Source organism: Saccostrea echinata, unplaced genomic scaffold (assembly GCF_033153115.1).
Source record: "Saccostrea echinata isolate AGI-Se365-2 ecotype Australia unplaced genomic scaffold, CSIRO_AGI_Sech_v1 ptg000018l, whole genome shotgun sequence".
Classification (NCBI taxonomy): Eukaryota; Metazoa; Mollusca; class Bivalvia; order Ostreida; family Ostreidae; genus Saccostrea; species Saccostrea echinata.
In genome coordinates, this window is record NW_026889767.1 from 3,041,161 (window position 1) to 3,062,687 (window position 21,527).

Sequence of the window (21,527 nt, forward strand, 5' to 3'; positions counted from 1 at the left end):
TGAAAATATACAGAATGTGACCATGACTGACTATGAAATCAGAAAACATTTAATAAAGAATGGGTGTGACCGATATATAACTAATTTTTGCTCTATGTAAATGGATAGGAGGATCGGGATTAAGAGGGAATCTCTCTCTCTCTCTCTCTCTCTCTCTCTCTCTCTCAGACGTAAATGGAACATTTCATAATGACAAATCTACCATTATAGAATATGAAATTCTGTATACATGTAAATGGTAATTATATTCACATATTCCAGATTTAAATCTAAAACGAATATATAATTCAAATGCCTAGCTGCACGAACGTCTCCAAATATTAATCAAGACGGGGGTGGGGGTGGGGGTGGGGGGAGGCTTCAAAGGAATTAGATAGTTTTATGTTTTATGAATTATAAGGAAAAGTACGGACGTCAGTTGCATGTACATGATTATATATCATTGCATAAAATTGTGTTCATTCAGGTATACTTATCCCACATATCAACAAACCTGTGCAAATTTTTTTTTTCATGGTTTTTTTTTCAAAAGAAACATTCAGCGTACCATTATTTCACACAGAATCGCGTTTTCACATATTTTTTTTTTCACTCTTTGAGTATTTGACAAGAATCCAAGAATCGTCTTTTCACATCTTTTATAATTCCTTGGGTATATAGAGTATAGATCATGTGTCATAAATAATTTAACTTTTTATCAAATATACATGTAATAACCAAATCTAATCTATAGATTGATTTTCTTTCTTTTAAGTGGCAGATATCAATTTATTTATAAAGGCTTTAAAACAGTACTGTATTACAATTTTCTATCGCTCAATTCCTTTTTGAGTGTATGTAATATTTTTTAATATCGAAAATAAAACTCGGAAATCGGGATAATTTCGCATTCAAATCATAGAGAATAATAAATCGTCTGCATTATAGAAGGCTTATAACTATCGTATTCTGAACTTACTATATGAGATAGATAAAATTGCATGCCTGTCCATCACTATAAATGTATATTCAGTGCTTATAATATATTTACTTGAATTAGGTACCTAGCATATATATTAATTTTTTTTTTAGATATATTCATGTTTAAATCAATTAACTGTCAATACAGACTTACACTACACTGGCAACTTTAAACTATACATGCACTGGAAGCGGTAACCAACGTACTCTTACATTTAGAAGAGTGAATATGGAACGTCTAAATATTTTGATATGGAGAGTGGAGAGTATATATGTCTCTGACGTCATCGATACTATTTCCGCCTTTACCTCGAAAGTTCTATTCTCACTTACAAGTCAGAGTTATCTTTCTTTGCCCATTGTTTACACACTAGGTAAATAGGGAAAATGACGGTACCGAAAATCTGCAAAATGTGGAATCTGATTTCAAAACAAATTATATATTTAGTATTTGTAGAAGAACCTCTGTTATACATAATAATATCTTGAAAAAATATTAAAAAACAAAAAAGTTGAAAATTTACTAAACACAAATTCACTTCCGGTTCGGACAGGAAGTACCGGAAACACACGAAAACAACTTCGAAACAAAGAGAATGTCATGATCTAATACTCCTGTAAATTTCACATCTTTACCTCAAACCGTTTCCGAGAAAAATTCCGGACAAAAGTCCATTTAAAAATTGGAAATTCGGCCGTAACTTCGGACCGGAAGTGAATTTTTCAAAAAACGGAATTTTATATAAACTTCATATATTAGCCTACTATCATGTGAAAAATTGTGAAAATCTATCCAACCATCTCTGAGTAATCGCGCTCACAAAATTTGGGAGGAATAATAATAATAATAATAATAATAATAATAAAAAGAAACAATACAATCACTATAAGTCTTCCGTTGTGAACGGAAGACTTAATAATAATAGGGAAAAAGAAACCGAACGAAAACAATAAGGTCTTCCTCATTAGCCCGAGAAAAATAGCCTTGAAAATGTATAACGGACGTTATGTCGGTCAACATGATGGGTTGACTTTAAACATTGAAATGTATGTAACTGTATAGAAAATATACGAATATTTTATGTTAGGTTTAACTTAAAATTATACTCAATAGGTGCTTTCCCATAACGTCTGCGTAAAGGATTTTAAAAATACTAAATTATCGCAAATTTAGCAAAGGTACACAGGTGTCGGTCAAATTTGTAAGGTCCGTAATCTAGGGCGTAAAATGACTTGCATATGCGATATATAGAACCAGTTCGTTTTTTCTATTAGTTTTACCACTCATTTGCAGAATACGTGAATCAAAAGTGACCATGATACAAATCAAAGTACTGTGAGTACTGATAGACGGTGGCATGAATAATTCTGTTTGTTTGTTTGTTTTAATTAAAACGTCCCTCTCGGGAATTTTTCACTCATAATGAGACGCCACCATTGCCATTGGTGGACTGCAAATTTTATATCTATACTCAGCACTCAGGGCCATTGTGCAGTGAGGGATCTGGCCAGCACTTAGTGCGACACGGGACGTCAGTTTAAAGGTCTCATCCGAAGGACCGGTCTCCACGTCCCGCAGTGGGATTCGAACCCGCGACTTAAGGATCGACTCCTTACTCCTTGACTCTAGAGCAAACGCTCTAATTACTGGCCACTGACATGAATGAATTAAATTAAATTAAATGATATGAGAATCTGTAAAATGATATGGAAATTATGAAAGTTTGCATTTCTTCATAATACATGTATTTGATGAGTTATTTTATATTTGCGTCAGTATGATGAGGACATGTATTACCGGTAATTGAAGTTGTTAAACAATTTATTGCATGAAATTTTCTACATTTATTTAGTTTTATTATAAAATAATGTTTGAAGAAAAAAAATGCGCTGAAATGCCAGAAACGAAAGCTTGATCATTTCAATCTTTTTTTCCCATTAATTAATCCTTAAAACAATTCATTTTACCCTAAATGTTGAATTAAGGGAATCAAAGGTTCTAATATATTCATGTGGTGACCGAACATATTTATTTTAAGATAGCTTTCTATACATGCAGGCGCTCTTCCAAGTTAGATGTGCATTTTTTTTTTTAGCAGAAATGTGTTTGAGATATTTGAGGAACAATTATTAAACCTATTGTGAGTTGCAGATATGAGCAAGTATCAGTAAATTCCGAATTCATTGTACCTTCTTTGCATAATTTGAAAATAATCTTATCAGCATACATTTCAGTGATATCAAGTATCAATGAAAAAGTTAAATTTTACAACAAAAAGTGTCATGAAATCGTGGTGCTTTGAAGTTAGAAATTGTGATTTTATAATTTAAAATCTTATACTCAGTGCTTAATTATCAAAGAAAAAGTCTCAGTAAGGCTTATCTGTGGTCCCCGGTTACTCGTCAAATTTCGAACATTTAATAAAATTTTTAAAAATTAAATTTTATCATTAACTAATGTCTTTATTATTTGAATCATCATCTAAGAATGACAAACAATAGATATAGGCAGCATACGAAGCTGCGCGTTGAAGGTAGGGTCCTTTGATTTTCATGAATATCAAAAGAAATCAGTGACAGGTACACACTTCAAAGCTTTCGTTAACACCGAGCACAGGTTTGTTCAGAGTCGAGTTTGAAATATAATGTGTATATTATATGTGTAAAGGTTGAGTGAAAATATCTTTGTTGAACAACCTTGTGCTCTATGTTTTCTAATTAAAAGTATTATGATTTTGAATCTCTTCGTTGACTTCATTTACATGCGATTAACCTCTTTATGACCTGTTTAGAATCATAGCAAGCCACGTGGATTTGTATCATAACGGGTAAATGCCCCCAGTAAACGTGCTAGTTCTCAGTTGAAACGTACTCAGTTTTATGTCGATCAGCATGGACTTGTTTGGTTCATCTTGTTACAGCTTTTATTGCCAAAGTTTTGTTAATAGAAAATTGTTTTGTAGATGATTGTGAATCTTGAACATATAATTCGTCTTTGAACGAAAAATATAATTCCAAGATCTTCTTTTTATAGTATCTAATCTAAATGTCTCCGCCCATTTCCATGTAATAGAGAAACCGTAGTCTGATCGGGGGAAAATGTTCCGGCATTTTTTAGTGCGATAGGTGTTAAAAATAGGCTTGTATTTTTTGATATGTTTAATTATTCATTATAAATACACAATGTTTTAATTAGAAATACGTCGTTATACCCAATGAAAACAATCAAAATACAGTACGCTAATATCTAACCGGTAAACCAAGGGTGTAAAAAGGGACCACACTACTATACTTAAGTAGAATACTCCTTTTGCTAATCTGGAGTAAAATTGAACTCACAATATTTTTTTAAACAAAAACTAACTTTTCTTAAAATATATGGTAAAAAGGGAAATGATGAATCACTTTTGGCGTTGTACGGTAGATTGTGCAACATAAATTATATGCTGAAAGATAATGAAATAGACTTTATTTTTGGATCCCCATTTTTGTCAAATTTCCAGTAATTTACTTATTTTTATAAGGTTGAAAGACTTCAAGAATTGTATAGTAGTTTTACCTTTTTGTTTGATATATATATCCCGAATTCTCATTGGTTGTCCCAAAATAAAATCGATCAAGGTCAGTAAACATGTAAACTGTATTGGTTTAATAATAATTATTTTATTTCCTAAGATGGTAAGGTATAATATGAAACCATTATCCATGAATATTTCCCCCCAGATTTTTTTTTTTACTTTTTATAAATTCTATTGAAATTTAACATTTACACAACGTAAAAAAGGCCGTGTGTACGAACTGACTTTTTTGCATTTGTTTCATGTTCAGCAAACGTTATGTACGAATTGACTTCTGTGGTTTGCATACGAATTGACTCCTTATATACGAATCAGTTTTTGTACGAATTAACATTAAGTCGGCGTAATTTAATGAATATTCATGAGGCGAGAAATATTAATATAACGGCAAATATAAGGAATTAAACTTTGCGCCCATCAACAAAATGTCATTGAAATAACTTGAGAACCATGTGCATTTTATTTTCGAACATCGAAACGACCCCACTTTCATTATTTTGTCTCTGCAAAAATCGCCGCTAGGGTCCCCGTGATTTTACACTGTTGTTTATTCATAGCCCAGACCAGCAGCAATAGCCTGTGGCTATAAATAGCCACCGTCTAAAAAAAGGAGGCAAAGTGGGTGAGTTTGTATTGTCGGTCAACATTTCTTAGTAGATAACAGGCGTCACGCTAATAACTACATAAGATTTATATAATATTTAATGATAAAATGGACAAGCCTTGTTCTCCAATGTGTTGAAATCTATAATTGTTATTTTTTGACACAAAAGTTAAGCATTTTTTTAGAACTATTACCTGATTACGATCATAGAGTTCGGCAGTTATATATTTTGACTAACATAAAATATACGGATGTGACAGTTTGACAGAAAACAATGTCAAACCTTAACTTCTGAAGCACAATGATTCGATTATGTAACATAAAAATTTTATGGACATATTTTTCGCTGTTTTGGTTATTAAAAAAAATTATTTTCTTTTCAGATGCCATGCTACCAGTTCCTTAATGATTTTCTTGGCTGATTGCCTGTTATGATTTGACCATTCTTAATCTGTGCTGATACCAATTTTTTTTCTTATCATGTTATTAAAGATAAAATTTTATCAGTAAACTTCAGTTGTGTGTTAACTGATTAATGAAGAACAAATAATAAATTTACTAAATAAAAATTACAAAGCCCGTAGAGAGTTAAAATGTAACTACCATGAAAAACCGTAACGGACGTTATATTGTAACATCCGTCACAGTGCTTAAAAAATTAATGAAAATACTTGCAGTAGTTTTAATTATTATAGTAATAGCAGAATGTTTGGATGTAGATATTTGACACACAAACTTCATTGCATATATGAAATCATGTGTATTCTTAAGAAAACTTACGAAATGCTTTAAAAATCAGCGTCAAGGTAACCTCCGTAACTAGCAAACCTTAGTTTGTCAATTTGTAAAATCCATTTTTGTCAAAAGGTCAAATATAACATCCGTTTATTAAACAGGATAAAAAATTGTTAAAGGAAGAAGTAATGTACCTTATTCTGCTTTTTTAAAATGAAAAACTAGTTTTATTTCCTCATGTAGTGAAAAAAAACACCGAAAACACGATTTCTTTGCTGAAAGTACTTAAAGAATGATGAAAATGCTACAGCAAGAGAATTTGACGTCACCTCCATCACGATTAATTGTGCCTTATTTATTTTACAGATAGGTCATAAAAAGCTGTCTAATTCATTCCAAGTGGAAGTGTGGTCAGATTCATGCATGTGGTGGTTTTTTAACGTTTCGAGGAGGGCGAAAAAACCTTCAAAATTCGCATTAAGTGTGTCAACATAACGCCCGTCACTTTTTGATCACCTATATTTGGATGCGATTTTCTTAAAAAATAAAAACACAACTATTTTTTTTTTTAATTCGTGAAGGTAGATATAAATATAGATGTTTACTAGAAAAAGTGTAAAAATATTGACACAATTTTTTTCACTGTGACGGCCGTTATTATTTACAAATAGCTGATCCTTGCCCATATATACATAAGAACATATATATATATATAAGTTTTATTTAGGTAAATATTCTTTGCCTTTATCTTCGAAACTTCAGTGACCTGGCAATCCATGCAGTCCGAAAATAACTTCACATTAAAAAAAAAATCATAAATGAATTGAATTTTTTTTTCTTTATACAAAAGGTTGTATGTTAGTTTGCCCTAAAATTTGTTCGCCCTTGACGCCGTTCGTCCTAATTCCCGTTCGCCCAGAGTCCGATCGCCCTAAAACTTGTTCGCAGAGGGTCCGTTCGCCTTATTTATATTGCAGAAAGTTGAATAATGAACCAATGGATTTTTTAAATAGATTATATGTACATTGGTATGTAATAGGGTTCGTTGAATAATTTAAAAACGCAGTTGATCCTTGCTTCATTGTTGTATTTTATTAAATAATAGTAACCATGGTAACAGTAGAGTAGTATAATATAGTAGACCCTGTAATAACAATAACAATTATTAGACAAGCTAAAAATACACATTTAACTCCATTATAGTATATCATCATTATAATAAATCTCATACTTTATAATTCATATTCTCTTTAAATTAAATTGATATAAAAATAATTACCACTTCTTTATCACAGATCAATTTATCATAAAAATAATTCCTTTATTAATTTAGTCATTTAAAAATAAAAAAAATCATAATAATTATCAAAATCATTATCTGATATTAAATAATTCTAAATCAAATAATCTTATGTGATTTCATATTGAACATTAACACAAATACAATTTCATGCATTGGACACAACACACATGAAATTTAATTCAACATAAAATATAGACATGCATGACAAATACTCAAAAATAAGTTCTGTCAACACATACATATAATGGAACAACACATAAACATAAAACACATAAATTACCTTTAATATGGTCAAAAGGTCTGGATTATATACTAGCTGTTACACATGTAGCTGTGACAGTCCTATAAGGAATGCATAACAATGAGTAATCTCCCTTAGCTGCTTTAAAAATCTTTAATAATAATAACTGCTTTATTTAATGAAAAATACCTATGCTTTTAAATTGAAAGAATTATTTAAATTATATGAAACAAAAGATAAAATTCCTAATTTTACTATTAATCACATTACAGTTATACAAGTTAATTATAAAAAATAGTTTTACAACTTTAGACTTATTTATTCATTTCACTCAGTCCTACATATATACAATTTAATCCTTGAATTAAGAGTGAAATGTCTGATAAAATATTTATACTGCTCATATACACAATCTTTCAAACTTGCATTCACCATTCAAACACCTTTTTCACTCACTTTCACTCAAACATACAAAATCACAATCATACATGAAAATAATATAAAGAACAGACCTGAAATTCTGGAATTAAACAATCAAAGAAAATAAACTGCTACTCCCCAAAAATGTATGAAATCAGGAACATCAAGACATCCTCTCAGTTTGAACACAAAGACTGGTATGACCAGTTCTAACCAAAAATACACTGCCCACAAAGAGATTTCCCTCCAAAAACCCCGACCAATGAAATCTCACTGATGGGTCACTTCATAGGTCACTGACCTCTCAAAGTTTATTACAATAAGGGAACTTATATTTATTAATACTAAAGTAATTCCTAAATAATTATATATTCTAAAGTATAATATACCTTAAATAAATAATAAATTCCTGAAATATAAATAAGTGAAATTAAATAAATTTCCTGTAAATAATAATGTCACAATTATTTTGTAGATGATAATACTAAACCTGTCAAATAAACACAAAATCTAAAATACTAAAACTATATACACTTTTCAAATATTTACACTTTACCACAGGTACAACAGACATATGCATGTGGTCACACTATAAATACCAGTCCCATCAAAACCCGACGGACCAACAGAAATTAACATCTCAGTCCTTTAATTGTTTTCAAAGCATAACGCAGATTGTATGATCCCCTAAATTACAGTGACGATATTAAGTATAATTAAACCAATTAAGCATGTAAAGAGCATAAATATCAAATTTGAATTATTTAATTAAGATTACGGTAAATAAAAAAAAGAATACTGTACATAGCAACATTTGAAAAAAAACCCCACCAATTTGTAAAATATTGAATAAAATTAATGATAAATGTTGATATTTACTACATGTATATATACTGAATATATAATAGGGCGAACGAGATATATGGCGAACAAGAATAATGGCGAACCTATACAAAATGTATATGACCTTAAACTATGCGCGAGGGAATATATCAGCGGGGGGGGGGTCTGAAAGCAATTATTTAATTTCACAATTACATATTAATTAATTACCTTGGTTTGAAAAAGTATTTAATTTCACATTGTATAAGCAAGTTAAAATTCGGGTGCTTTAAAAAGACGTGAGGTATCAAATAGTTAGGAAACGAATACCTACGACACCGCTTCATTGTAAACAAGTATGGCGACATGTGAGCGGGAGCCTACAGAGGATTTTTCATTCAGAGGAAAGAGACGTCGTTTAGATGAAGAAGTTTTAAAAATATCAATATGCAAACAGCAGTTTAAAAGATGGTGTAATTTCAAGATTAAAGTCAAATGTACACGCGACTCGGAAGGAATACAAATCCTGCTAGACCATTGGTAATTTGACAAAAGATATATCACAAACAGGTTGGGAACAATCGCCCAAATGGGATATAATAACCCGTCTGGGATAGAATATCCGAAATGAGATATAAATTTACAGTGCAAAAAAATGAAAATTTTTATTTTGGCTATAAATATCATAAATCCGCATCAAAATACTTTAAAAGAAATAACTTGACAAGCAAGTTTTTCTGCAACCCTAAGGGTTGTTAGATTGATCCCCAAGAAGTTTACGAACTTCCGAGGGATCAATCTCTTAAACAGTAGTCATACAGAAAAACTTGTTAACCAAAAGTTATTCCTTTATAAGTATCTTGATGCGGATTTTTGATATTTATAGCCTAGATAAAAATTTTAAATTTTTGCATTGTCAATTTATATCCCATTTGGGATATTATATCCCAAACTGGCTATTATATCCCATTTGGACAATTGGTCCCAACCTGACAAATGTTTGCAAATGAACAGGTCTAGGAAAATCACTATATTTAGCTATATAGCTAAATCTACCTATATAGCTTTATTTACCTATATAATATAGCTTTATTTAGCTATTTCAGAGTAAATTTCTGTTTTAAGAAAGCAGACAAAAAGTCGCATAATGAGGCAGTATTAGTTTTCAACTTTGAAATGGGCTGAAAACAATTCACCAAAAACCCACTTTTAAAAATGTTTCTTATTTTGTGCAATTGCAATCAAAGATCTAAAAGTTTTGGGGCTATGTATAACAGTTAATCTGTGAATAAGCAGCTACTTTAACAAAGAAAAGCAGTTTTGGTCAACAAGATAATTGATAGGTAATAATTCAGCACAATGCAAGGCAATCACACTTAGTCATGCCTCATCGCACTTCCAGTAATGGACAGCTATCCAAACAATAGAGATGCATTTTTTGGTTAAAAAGTGTTTAAAAGAGGTAGTGTTTTTACTATCTATGCCCTAGGTTGTTTTTATCAAACCTTTTTAAAAAAATATCAGCCATAATTTTCATGCGACTTTTTATTTGCTTTTCATAAAACAGAAACTTATTCTAGTAAAATAGCTAAATAAAGCTATATTATATAGGTAAATAAAGCTATATAGGTAAATTAAGCTATATAGCTAAATATAGTGATTTTCCTGGACCTGATGAATGTTTGACTGTCACATTTTATTGATAAATAAATATGCGTTTATATGAAGTAGTTACAACTAAACCAGAACTGGTAATACAATGTACCTAGGCTAGGTTATTTATTCTATATGGTCTGTCATGTTTTAATTTGCAATGTCTGACCCAAGCATATAATTTAAAGTAAATGGTCATGTCACCGGGTTCACAGGTGAGTGAAAGTCAGTCAATATACCGGGTCTTAAAAGCTCAGTGGTTAGAGCACTGGCAAGGTACGCCAGAGGCCCTGGGTTCGAGTCTAGGTTGAGACTTGATTTTTCGCTACCTATGACAGTTAAGCTTACTGCACATGAACTAGCAATATATAGGCAATGTATGATATATTGCATATGATAATATCTTGTTATATTGGCAAAAAGGGACGTACTAAAACACAGGGTTATGAGACAGTCTGTACAAAAGCATATACCAGTGCAATTTTGCTCAGATTGTCTCAAAGAACTCGGGCGTATCTAAAGAAAGGTCTTGAAGGAAAAAATAAATCCCACATGATTCCCACCAAGGAAAATAATTAAGTCCCATCAGTAACTATATATGTACAATATTTATATAGTTTTATCTAAAAACATACCTCTATAGATTATCATTGTTTAACATATGTGTAAACATGGTAAAGGAAAACCATTTTCATTATTTTCTTAGGTACAGGACTTTCCCAGATACGTCTATAGAGAGGGAAAATGGTGCAAAGAGAAAAGGGAGAGAGACCAGGCCTATGTCTACAGCAGGAAACGGGTAAAAAAAAAGAAATCTGGGTAGACCATTTTCTTAAATAATGGTAGGGGTGAAACTCTTTATCATGGTATTTTTTCATGTTTTGATAGGTTGTGCAAAATCTTCAGTTTGGTTTACTTTTTGGTAGGGATGTCAAATCGGTCAATATTTGAAAATCGGTTACTCGGACGATTTTCCGATCGAGTACCCGGGTACTCGGAAAAAGTGTACATGTAAAAGTTTGCTGATTTTATTGAGACCTTTTTACTCCATCGATGTTTTCTTTTGTTTATAATGCAAGTACATTAACATTGAGCCCAGCGAAAACAATTTTTGGTACTTAATTTATGTATCAAACAAACACAAAAGACATAATCAATTAATGCACCAATAATTATTACAAATGCTTTACAGTTCTTGTTTAGCAAGACAATTTAATCAACGGAAGAGAATTAGGACGCAACTTTGTAATGATTAGACTAGTGAGAGAATATCTCTGGGAACGGACGTTGTCATGATGGCTAGTCGTATATTATTTACATTTCGAAATGTTTTGGCTGTGATAACTTTAAAGTATGTTGATTTCTTGATATTTACAACTTCACTTGTTATACATAAATTATCCCACGTTTCCAACTGTTGATGCCCTGGCATACCCATCGTCGCAAGCCACGGGTTTTGTGTCCATTCTATTTCCACAAACCCGTGGCTGCCTCCTACCAAATTCTCTCGTTCTCGCGACTGAATCATTGAATATTTATTAAGTGACGCCAGATTTACCTTGACCAATGAAATCACTCTGTAGCAATTTTGGTATGCTTAAATGTGGCGCCCATAATGCTATGCGTGGCAGATTTATTGCAAAAAAAAGTACGATAGATCCTGAAGAACAGAGGTGAGTAACGAATATTCTAAAATACTTACAAGGTTTTACATTAAAATACAGGGTTTCGAATGTAGACGTTGTGTGAGAACGCTGAATAGCGTTACTCATTAAGAAAGGAAATTCGAACCGAAGTTGATGTACAGCTCGTGGCTCGTGGTTATGGTTACATCCAAATACAAGATAGACTGATCATTTTCATTGGTTCTGACTTGAAGCGTCAGATGTTATTCCATTGGTTGAATGTGTTATTAATATTCATGAGAATGAGAGAAATTTGTAGGAGACAGCCACGGGTTTGTGGAAATAGAATGGACACAAAACCTGTGGCTTGCGACGATGTGGCATACCCCACAAACTAAACAATGATTCCTTAAATATATGCCCCCCCCCTTTCCACCATATACGCTACTATGCACAGCTGACTTTAAACATTTTTTTAAATCATCGGTTATTTAAAATATTACTTCACTTTTGAATTGGTAGAGGTATTTCTATGTATGTCCGTTTTCGCTTCCGTACGCTAATTAGATAATCTGTCATAATTAAATGATGTTCATTGAAAACATTTTATTAAAGCCATCTAAAAATTAGGGTCACAAGAGGTGAGAATGGCTGTGTACAGTGTTAAGTGATTCATTACGTTAATTACTGTTTATTCATGTACACAGCCATAGGCGATAAGGGGTGTAAGTGACGCTAATTACTGTATAGACATGGACAATGCATATTTAAATCACATTTTTTGAGAAGTTTTTAATAAATATATGCGATTTGAAATATGAAAAAAATATACATCTGAGTAACCGAGTACCGATTTTAGTATTCGATACTCGGTCATTCGATCGAGTACCCGGTTAACCGGGTACTCGTTGACATCCCTACTTTCCAGCCAGGATTGTTATTTAGTCAGGTCTGGCATAGAGAAAAGCATGCTACTCAGCATAATTGAATTTTAAAAACATAAAATTTACATGTAGATTAAGTGACTGGATTTAGTGAAACAAAGCAGCAAACAATGTTGATTTTGTTTCTTTCTATCAAAATCTAGCTATTGTATAATAACTGTAAATAACTGTACAGTGACAAAATTATACATATCATATCTTGAAGGAGGTGCATCATTTCACCCCTAAAAAATGAATGTACAAGTGTATATGTACTAGCTAAGTTCTGAGAGCCTAAGGGTCAAATGGAAATTTAGAATGGCCAGGAACTTTGATGTTCTAAAACACAAACTTTTATCTTCTTAATATTATGTAGGACGCTGCCTAACACAGAAACGCAGAACAGTGAAGATGAAGATTGTGTTACATGTACCGGTAAGTAAATGTACTGTATTAATTACGTTACAATGATTAACAAGGGACTCCTGTATTAACAGTAAGTAAGTGGTCAGCATTTGACTTACTGTAAACCAACTTTAATTCACACGCGAGAAATATCCCCAAGTTTCGCGACCTACTTTAACTCGTGAATATTGATCTCCATGAACCATTTATTTTGCTTTGTATTTGTAGAGAATGTTTCCTCAATCACAGAAATTAATCGTTGCGAACTGATTTCAAACTGAAGAATCCTGAATAAAAGACAACGCGAATAATAGTTGGTTTACAGTATATAACCAAAACCTCCTTTGAGTTATCTATATAAGACTATGATAATGTCTCTGATTAATTTGTTTTTCAAACAGTAGTTATAATGGTCAGAGTCTAATATTTTGAAATATGAAGAAAATATTGTCAGGGAAAATTATGCTATTTGGAGTGTTTTGAACAATTACTGAATGTTTTAAATCACAACCATGGTTAAAATTAGAAAATTGTCTGTAATGGCTTCTAGCTTACTGCTTGTAGTTAACCCGTGAACACCGTACATGAAATTTTTCTAAAGTTGTGTTCTCTCTAGCAGGGTTATCACCAACAGAACATGTACAGACAGAGATAGATAGCATACCATTGAAGATGGAGGGTAAGGGTTTAAGGTTCATCGATACTCTAACAATATTTATACATTTATTGTTGAAGATACAAATGTACTAAGCATTTTAGAGATAGTTGACAAAGCGAGACAGCACTTGTTGATATTTCCAATAACTGAGGTAGTTATATCCCAATTTTGACCAAGCTAAGTAATTGAATAATAATTCTCTTCAAGAGAAAAAGATATCAAAGAGCATAGTACAACCATGGTGTTCAACTGTTTGGTGTAGCACAGATGAAGGCAATGGACATAACTCAGAAATGAAAATGTTCAGATACACAAATAAAGAACAACTCCAATTCATATGCTACCAGTTGAAAGGAATTTGAATAATGTTTGTTACATTTTAATTTCCTCACTGGACAATGTTTTTTGAATGCTGATATATCTCAGTGTATTTGTGTCTTACTTAAGCTCTACATGTACTTTGAGACATTTAGACACTCCGATTCATCAATTACTCTAGGGAAGATTTTGTGTTTGGCCGTGATCTGTTTATGTTTTGTTTGAATGCAAATTTAGTATGACTAAAATGAAAAGTGGGGGGGGGGGGTTGCATAGTATACAGTTAAGGTATACATATGTGTATCACTGAGGGAGTTGGCTGAAGGGAACTGGAATCTTGCTAACTCCCTCAAAGATATAATTTTTAACTCTTTATCATACCAATACAACTGGCCTGGGAATTAGCTTTCAAAGCAGGGATTAGCTCACTTGACTAACACACAGGGATTAGTCAATTCATGTTACATCAATAAAAAGTAAAGTCTAGAGGATTCACATTTAAGGATCTAATTTTATGTAGGGAAAAATCAGTAGACATAAATTAAATAGAAATAATGTTTTTTAAACATTTTGGAATTAGGGTCATAAATTTAGTTTGTTGAGAAACTAGACCATAAGAGGCAATCTTGATAGAGGATTACAAATTTTAGTCACTACTTCGACTGGTATCTTTTACAGTGGATGATGATATTGTAACTGAGGAACCAGAAAACACAGAGATTGAACGAGTACTAAGTCCGAGTGTGATGGTCACAGAAGATAATCTGGTACATGTACCTTTACTTCTAATTACATGTGTTTATGTTAAAGCATGAGTAGATATAAGAAAGAAAGTGAATGAAGCATTTCTTTGTTCTGCTAACATGTGTAGAATCATCTTTGTTAATTTTTTGTTCATTATACAATAAGTTCTATAGGGGTCTTCCTTTTGCCTGTCTTAAAACGGAGAATCAAATTCAGATCTAGGCCCTATACAGATTCAGATAGGATAAGTAATGTATTCCATAGCAGTTTCCATTATGCAAATTCAGTATTTATCCCAGATTTTATTTTAAAAATACAGGTTACGGATTGACTCTTTAATATTACGCTTCTGGATTATGTTCTGATTTTTGATTTTTTCTATGTCATATGAACGCTTAGAAATGATAGGGATTCATTTAAGTACTTTAACTCTTTACAACTTACTGAACTGTGACGCAACATACACTTAATGTTCATGTCATAGAAATATGATGTTACCTTTTCCCCGCAAGCACTTTATAGCGAGGTACAAGTTTCTCTAACGTTTAGCGTAAATAATTATGACGTAATATTTTAATAAGATTATAACCTTTCTTATTTTATGAGATTTTAGCAAGTGTAGATTAGAAGGGAATTGGCATTAAATTGAAGATTAAATGTACTTTTGAAAGTGCGTGATTGCGGGGAAACGGTATATGCGTGATTTTGCGTTAGAAATAGGAAACGGTATGTGCGTTAAAATGCGTGACTGCGGTGAAGAGGGTTAAAGACACAGATTAATTGCCAGATTATTTTTTATGTATGAGATATACTGACAAAACAGATAATAATGTAACGGTAAGAAATCAGTCATATCTTAATGTTTTCAGTTGTTCATTAGAAAATTAATCAAGGTATTGCCAACACAAAATTACTGAGGAAAAACTTACCGACAGATTATAAATTACTGAAAAACTGCAGAATAGGGTAAACCCCTTTATGTATTCATACACGTATACTGAAACGCAACAAGCAGTAATCTACAAATATTTGAATTTTTTATCAAATGATTTTCAAAAATGAATACAGTAAGGTAAAACTCGATTTAAAAACATCAGAGATTTGATAAAAATGTTGAATGGTTATCTTTAACTTTAGAAAGTAACACATGACTGTTAAAACACCCCCACCCCGGCCATTCAATTACAGCGTGCAAGACTGCCATGCACAACACTTGATTTTTACTATGCAATAGGTTTATCAATCTCGAGATCTGAGCGAAAAAAAAATATTCTTTGCCATTTTTAAATGTCTGTTTTTCAGATGATGAGGTCGAATTTTCTGTAGCCAAGCACAGTGTAGTAACCCTTGGACTTTCGGTCCAAGGACTATCATTCATGCTAATGATACGTAAGAGACTGTTGGGGTGTGATGTAAGCCTTGGAAAAGAAATGAGAATTTATTTTTCGGAACATTGCTGCATTACTTATGATAAACAGATACAAATCCTTCAAACCCCATATTATTGTCAAATGTTTTGTTAAACATGCAATTTTTGATTTCTATTAAGTGGACTCAAACATAACTTCCGGTAATAGTATGAAAATCATTCAGCCGTTAAATTACCGATATTTACAAAGTTGAAGATGTCCTTACTTTTTAGATACAAAATTATATCCTATATGTAATATTTCCCCCCAAAATAGGATGTTGCATTTCAGTATATATACAATGTAAAAACTCATGTTTGGTATATCAGCTACATAAATGTTTGTACATATATTTATGATTTTTTTTTCTAGAATAAAGAAATCAAAAAAGAAAAAATGTGGACTCAGAAATTCTGTTTTTTGTCAAACTGCAATCAGGTAAGGGATGAATTAATTGTCATTAATTGTGTAGATATATAAGCTGCTAAGATTGTGTAATTGAAGTTATCCAAATATCTGGAGAGAAAGTATTTGGAAACCCAAACTTTCAAAAGAAGATTCAATTATATTGTTGTATGTATCTCATAGGATATCTATTTTATACATGTAGGTTTGAAAAATATAATATCATAGTGACTTTCCAATCAATTTAAGTATGTTTTAATGTTTAGCATCATTATCCTTTCAGCGTGTTGTTCCAAGGCATGCTGAAGTCAAGAAGCTAAATGAAGCTGATCTGGGTAACAAGGTTGTGAATTTTACCATTGACGAAAACCCAGCAACATTCCGAGAATCGGTCTTCAGTGCATGCCCACAACTGAGGGAAGCAGGTGGATTCGAGTTGTTCCGAAGGAAAAGCACGTTTGGTTTAGAGAATATCTCCGAACCTCCTGGTGGGTTTACCACTTCATATTTGATGGAGAGAAATGAGCTTAATGGAATCGTCTGTTATGTTAGGCCAAGGAAGAGTATTTCAGTGAAATCAATTGAGTCTTGTCCAAGGGTGAGCTACATGTACACTAATGGAAAAATGCCAAAATGGATTTAAGTGTTTCTTGATAATTTTTAACATTATTTAATTTCAAAGTGTTTTATCATTTTACACTTTAAGAGCAGAGGTTGATTTTAATTCTTGATGCAATACAGTAAACATATTCAGGGCTCGACATTAACTTTTTCTCTACTTGTCCATTCAGACAAGTGACCAAGATATTTACTTGTCTGAACTTCAACTTCACTTGTCCAATTTATTTTTCAGTAAAGATCTAATACTGTCCACTTGTAAACTAAATTAAAGTCCATTACATGTGATTGATTCGTAATGTTATTGATAAATACAACAAAAACATAAAATCAAAATTTTATCTAGACTTTCTATCCTGACAACAACATAAATGTTCACAAATGAAACTGTCAACATCAAACAGAATCTTAACTTCATAACGTAACTTTCATGCCTTTGCAGTAGTATGCAATTAGTGAACTTCGATCCCGATTGAGTGTGAACTAAAATTACATAGCAATCCATATCGGGATCAAAGTTCGTTTTTATGTACTGCTTCCGTCTTTACCAATGAACTTTCAACATTCGTTCTTTTTATTATTAGAAGACTTCTTTACATTAAAATGCACTTGTCCAATTGGACAAGTGCCCAGCAATATTCACTTGTCCGTATTTTTTTTTCACTGTTACCAGACAAGCAGACAAGCGTTAATGTCGAGTCCTGATATTACAATTGGCTGTAAAACTTTCCTGTTTAGCATCTCGTGTAAAGCACAGCTTCTTCCAAATCATGTATATTTCTAAATGTCTTCCATATATATATATATATATACATATATATATATATATATATATATATATATATATATATATATATATATATATATATATATATATATATATATATATATATATATATCTTTATCAAGCAGATTTAGAAAAAAAATTAACTTGTTTATAAATCTATTTCCACCAAATATTGTACGAACTTAATTCAAAACATCTACAGTGTTTTATTTTCTTCCATTTTCAGAGAATACGGAATGACCTTAATTTTGCTCAAAAAATTCAAGTCCTAGACCTGCTGAAACAAGGCAGAAAGCAGACAGAAGTGGCCAGGCGCATGGGTTGTTCTCAGTCTGTGATTTCCTTAATTGCTTCCAGAGAAAAGGAGATCTACTCACATGGGAATAATTTAAATCCAAGTAGAAAACGCCTGCGACCCGGAAAAGCAGCAGACATGGAGGTTGCCCTTACAAATTGGTTTAAAAGCATTTACACCCCCGGAAAATACATTCCTAATTCTATAATAATGGAGCAGGCGGAACTGGAGGCAAGGAAGCTTGGAAACCTGTCTTTTAATCCTACCTCTGGCTGGCTCAATAGATGGAAACTACGGCATAATATACCCTCGACAGCCATCAAGGTTAGTTAGCACAATATACCCTCGACAGTGATCAAGGTTAACTATTCTTGTTAATAGCCAGAACAATATTAGGAAATTATTTTCAAGTTGTTCTGAAGAAAAAAAAAAGATTAAATATTTATAAATATTCTCATACAGTTGGTATTTATTATATGATAAATCTTTCAATAATTCAACATTTTTTTTTTTAATTTCTGCCAGAAAAAACGAGTAGATGCTCAGAACAAGTCAACCAATGAGGAAGAGGTTTCTGAACAGGAAGTTGAGGAAGAGGAAGTAGCTCCTGAAGACGCTGAAACTGAGGCTGTATCTCAAGATGATGACTCGAGATCTCAGAATGATGACTCAGTATGTCAGCGAGATGGGACCTTATCTCACAATGAGGACTCGAACCCTCATCAAGAGAATGGAATGAAGCAGACAGAAGTGAATAACTTTCTTTGTATTTTAATTTTTGCTTATTATCCCCAACAAAGTCAGCAGGGATATACATGTAGTAACATGCTTATGAGTTTATGAGTTCATGCGAAACCTTTGATCTGCTTTGCGATGCTTTTCTTTTAGCAGTTTTAGACAGATCTTGAAAGAGTATCAGGGCTCGACATTAACTTTTTAGGTCACCTGAGTCACTCAGGTGACCTATTGCTATCTCTTTTCGTCCTTCGTTGTTCGTCTTTTTCAGCTTCTTCTCTGGAACCAGCAAACCAATTTCAACCAATTTTGGCATATAGCATCTATGAGTGAAGGGGAACAAAATTGTGAAATTCGTGGCCCCTGTCCCCCTGGGGCCTGAGGGGTGGGGCCAAAACCATCAAAATTAATGCAATCTTTAAAAATCTTCTTCTTTACTCCAGGACATCATGCAGTTAAACTGTTGGCATGATTGTAATAAGCATTGAGCCCTCTACCAAATTGTGAAATTCATGGCCCCAGGGTCAGGGGTTCTGGTGCCAGGACGGGGCTATATAGATCATATAGTGAAAGTTCATTATTTCTTTGAAAATCTTCTTCTCTACTCCTGGGTATTATTGAAACAAATTGAATACATAGTTATGATAAGCAAGAGTGACTCTACCAAAATTGTGAAATTCATAGCCCCAGGGCCAGGGGTTCTGGTGCTAGGGCGGGGCTATATAGATCATATAGTGAAAGTTCATTATTTCTTTGAAAATCTTCTTCTCTACTCTTGGGTATTATTTAAAAAAATTAAATACAATTAAAAACAAATACATAGTTATGATAAGCAAGGATGCCTCTTCCAAAATTGTGAATTTCATGACCCCTGGATCAGAAGTTCTGATGTTAGGGCGGCCTCTATTTATTATATAGTGAAAATGCATAAATGCTTTAAAAATCTTTTCTGCACCTGGGCATATCAGAGGCAAAAAGAGTAAAAGTTTTAATAAGGAAGGGTATTTTTACCAGATTTTTAGCTCTTCTGAGCCAAAGGCTCGAAGAGCTAATGCTATGGCCATTTGTGCGGTGTGCGTAAACTTTTTAGAATATGGGCCATAACTCAAGAACCCCTTGGCCAATTATTGTCAAATTTGTCACAGGGTATCCTTGGCCCAAGGGCTCCCTTTTATACTAAAACTGGGGTTGTGACCCTTTAACAAGGGGAGATAATTAGGAAAATAGAAACAAAAGTACTGGTTGCTAAAAAATCTTCTTCTCAAGAACCACTGGGCAGATTATCACCAAACTGACACAAAAGGATGAGGATATGTTGTAGATTAAAATTTGCATGGGGATTTACCCTGGGGCAAAGGGCATGGTCTCAAGGTCACTTCAAAGTTGACCAAAAATTACATTTTATTAAAATGTTGATATTTTGCTTACTATAAGGACTAGGATCATCAAATCTTGTCAGTTGGTGCATCTAAGGACCTCATATCATGTTGACTCAAAAGTAGGTCATGGTGACCTACTTTTTAAATTTTGCGGCCATTCTTTTTCAAAATGATTTAGAGGTATATTTTGAACAATTTAAGGCCTATGATCATCAAACTTTGTCAGTTGATGCATCTTGGGTCCTCAAAGTATGTCAACTAAAAAGTAGGTCACCTTGACCTACTTTTTGAATTTTATGGCTAATCATTTTTAAAACAATTAAGGTCATTAATTCGAATACGGGGAGGCTTAGAATCATTAAATCTTGTAAGATGATGCATCTTGGGGCCATAAAACATATTTATTAAAAAGTAGGTCACAGTGACCTACTTTTTGAACTTTGCAGGCATTCGATTTCAAAGCGTTTTAGAGGCATAATTTGGACATTTTAAGTCCTATGATCATAAAACTTTGTAAGTTGATGCATCTTGGGTCTTCAAAAAAGGTCAACTGAAAAGTAGGTCACCGTGACCTACTTTTCAATTTATATGACTATAATTAAATATTTCAGGTAATAATTGGCTTAGAATCATCAAACTTTGTCAGTTGATGCATCTTGGGTCTTCGGAGTAGGTCGACTAAAAAGTATGTCACAGTGACCTCCTTTTGAAAATTTATGGCGTTAATTTAATATTTTGGGTACTAATTAGCTTAGAATCATCAAACTTTGTCAGTTGATGCATCTCGGGTCTTCAGAGTAGATCGACTAAAAAGTAGGTCACCGTGACCTACTTTTGAAAATTTATGGCTTTAATTAAATATTTCGGGTACTAATTGGCTTAGAATCATCAAACTTTGTCAGTTGATGCG

At 32.6% G+C, this 21,527-nt stretch overlaps 1 protein-coding gene and 1 long non-coding RNA gene across 2 annotated transcripts in view; one reads left to right on the forward strand and one right to left on the reverse strand.

Annotated features, from left to right (window-relative positions):
- Positions 1-6,954: 6,954 nt before the first annotated feature.
- Positions 6,955-7,702, reverse strand: LOC133189497 (uncharacterized). Its single transcript, XR_009721486.1, has 2 exons — positions 7,461-7,702; positions 6,955-7,021 (listed from the first exon to the last, which is right to left on the reverse strand). It is a non-coding gene; the product is annotated as an uncharacterized LOC133189497 (long non-coding RNA).
- Positions 7,703-9,021: 1,319 nt separating this feature from the next.
- LOC133189442 (serine-rich adhesin for platelets-like) overlaps positions 9,022-21,527 on the forward strand; it is a 32,220-nt gene continuing 19,714 nt past the window's right edge. The window contains exons 1-9 of the mRNA XM_061324815.1: positions 9,022-9,203; positions 11,023-11,115; positions 13,241-13,299; positions 13,889-13,948; positions 14,924-15,012; positions 16,771-16,836; positions 17,087-17,401; positions 18,435-18,827; positions 19,029-19,253. Coding sequence (XP_061180799.1) covers positions 9,022-9,203; positions 11,023-11,115; positions 13,241-13,299; positions 13,889-13,948; positions 14,924-15,012; positions 16,771-16,836; positions 17,087-17,401; positions 18,435-18,827; positions 19,029-19,253 — 1,482 coding nt within the window. The remainder of the gene's footprint in view (positions 9,204-11,022; positions 11,116-13,240; positions 13,300-13,888; positions 13,949-14,923; positions 15,013-16,770; positions 16,837-17,086; positions 17,402-18,434; positions 18,828-19,028; positions 19,254-21,527) is intronic.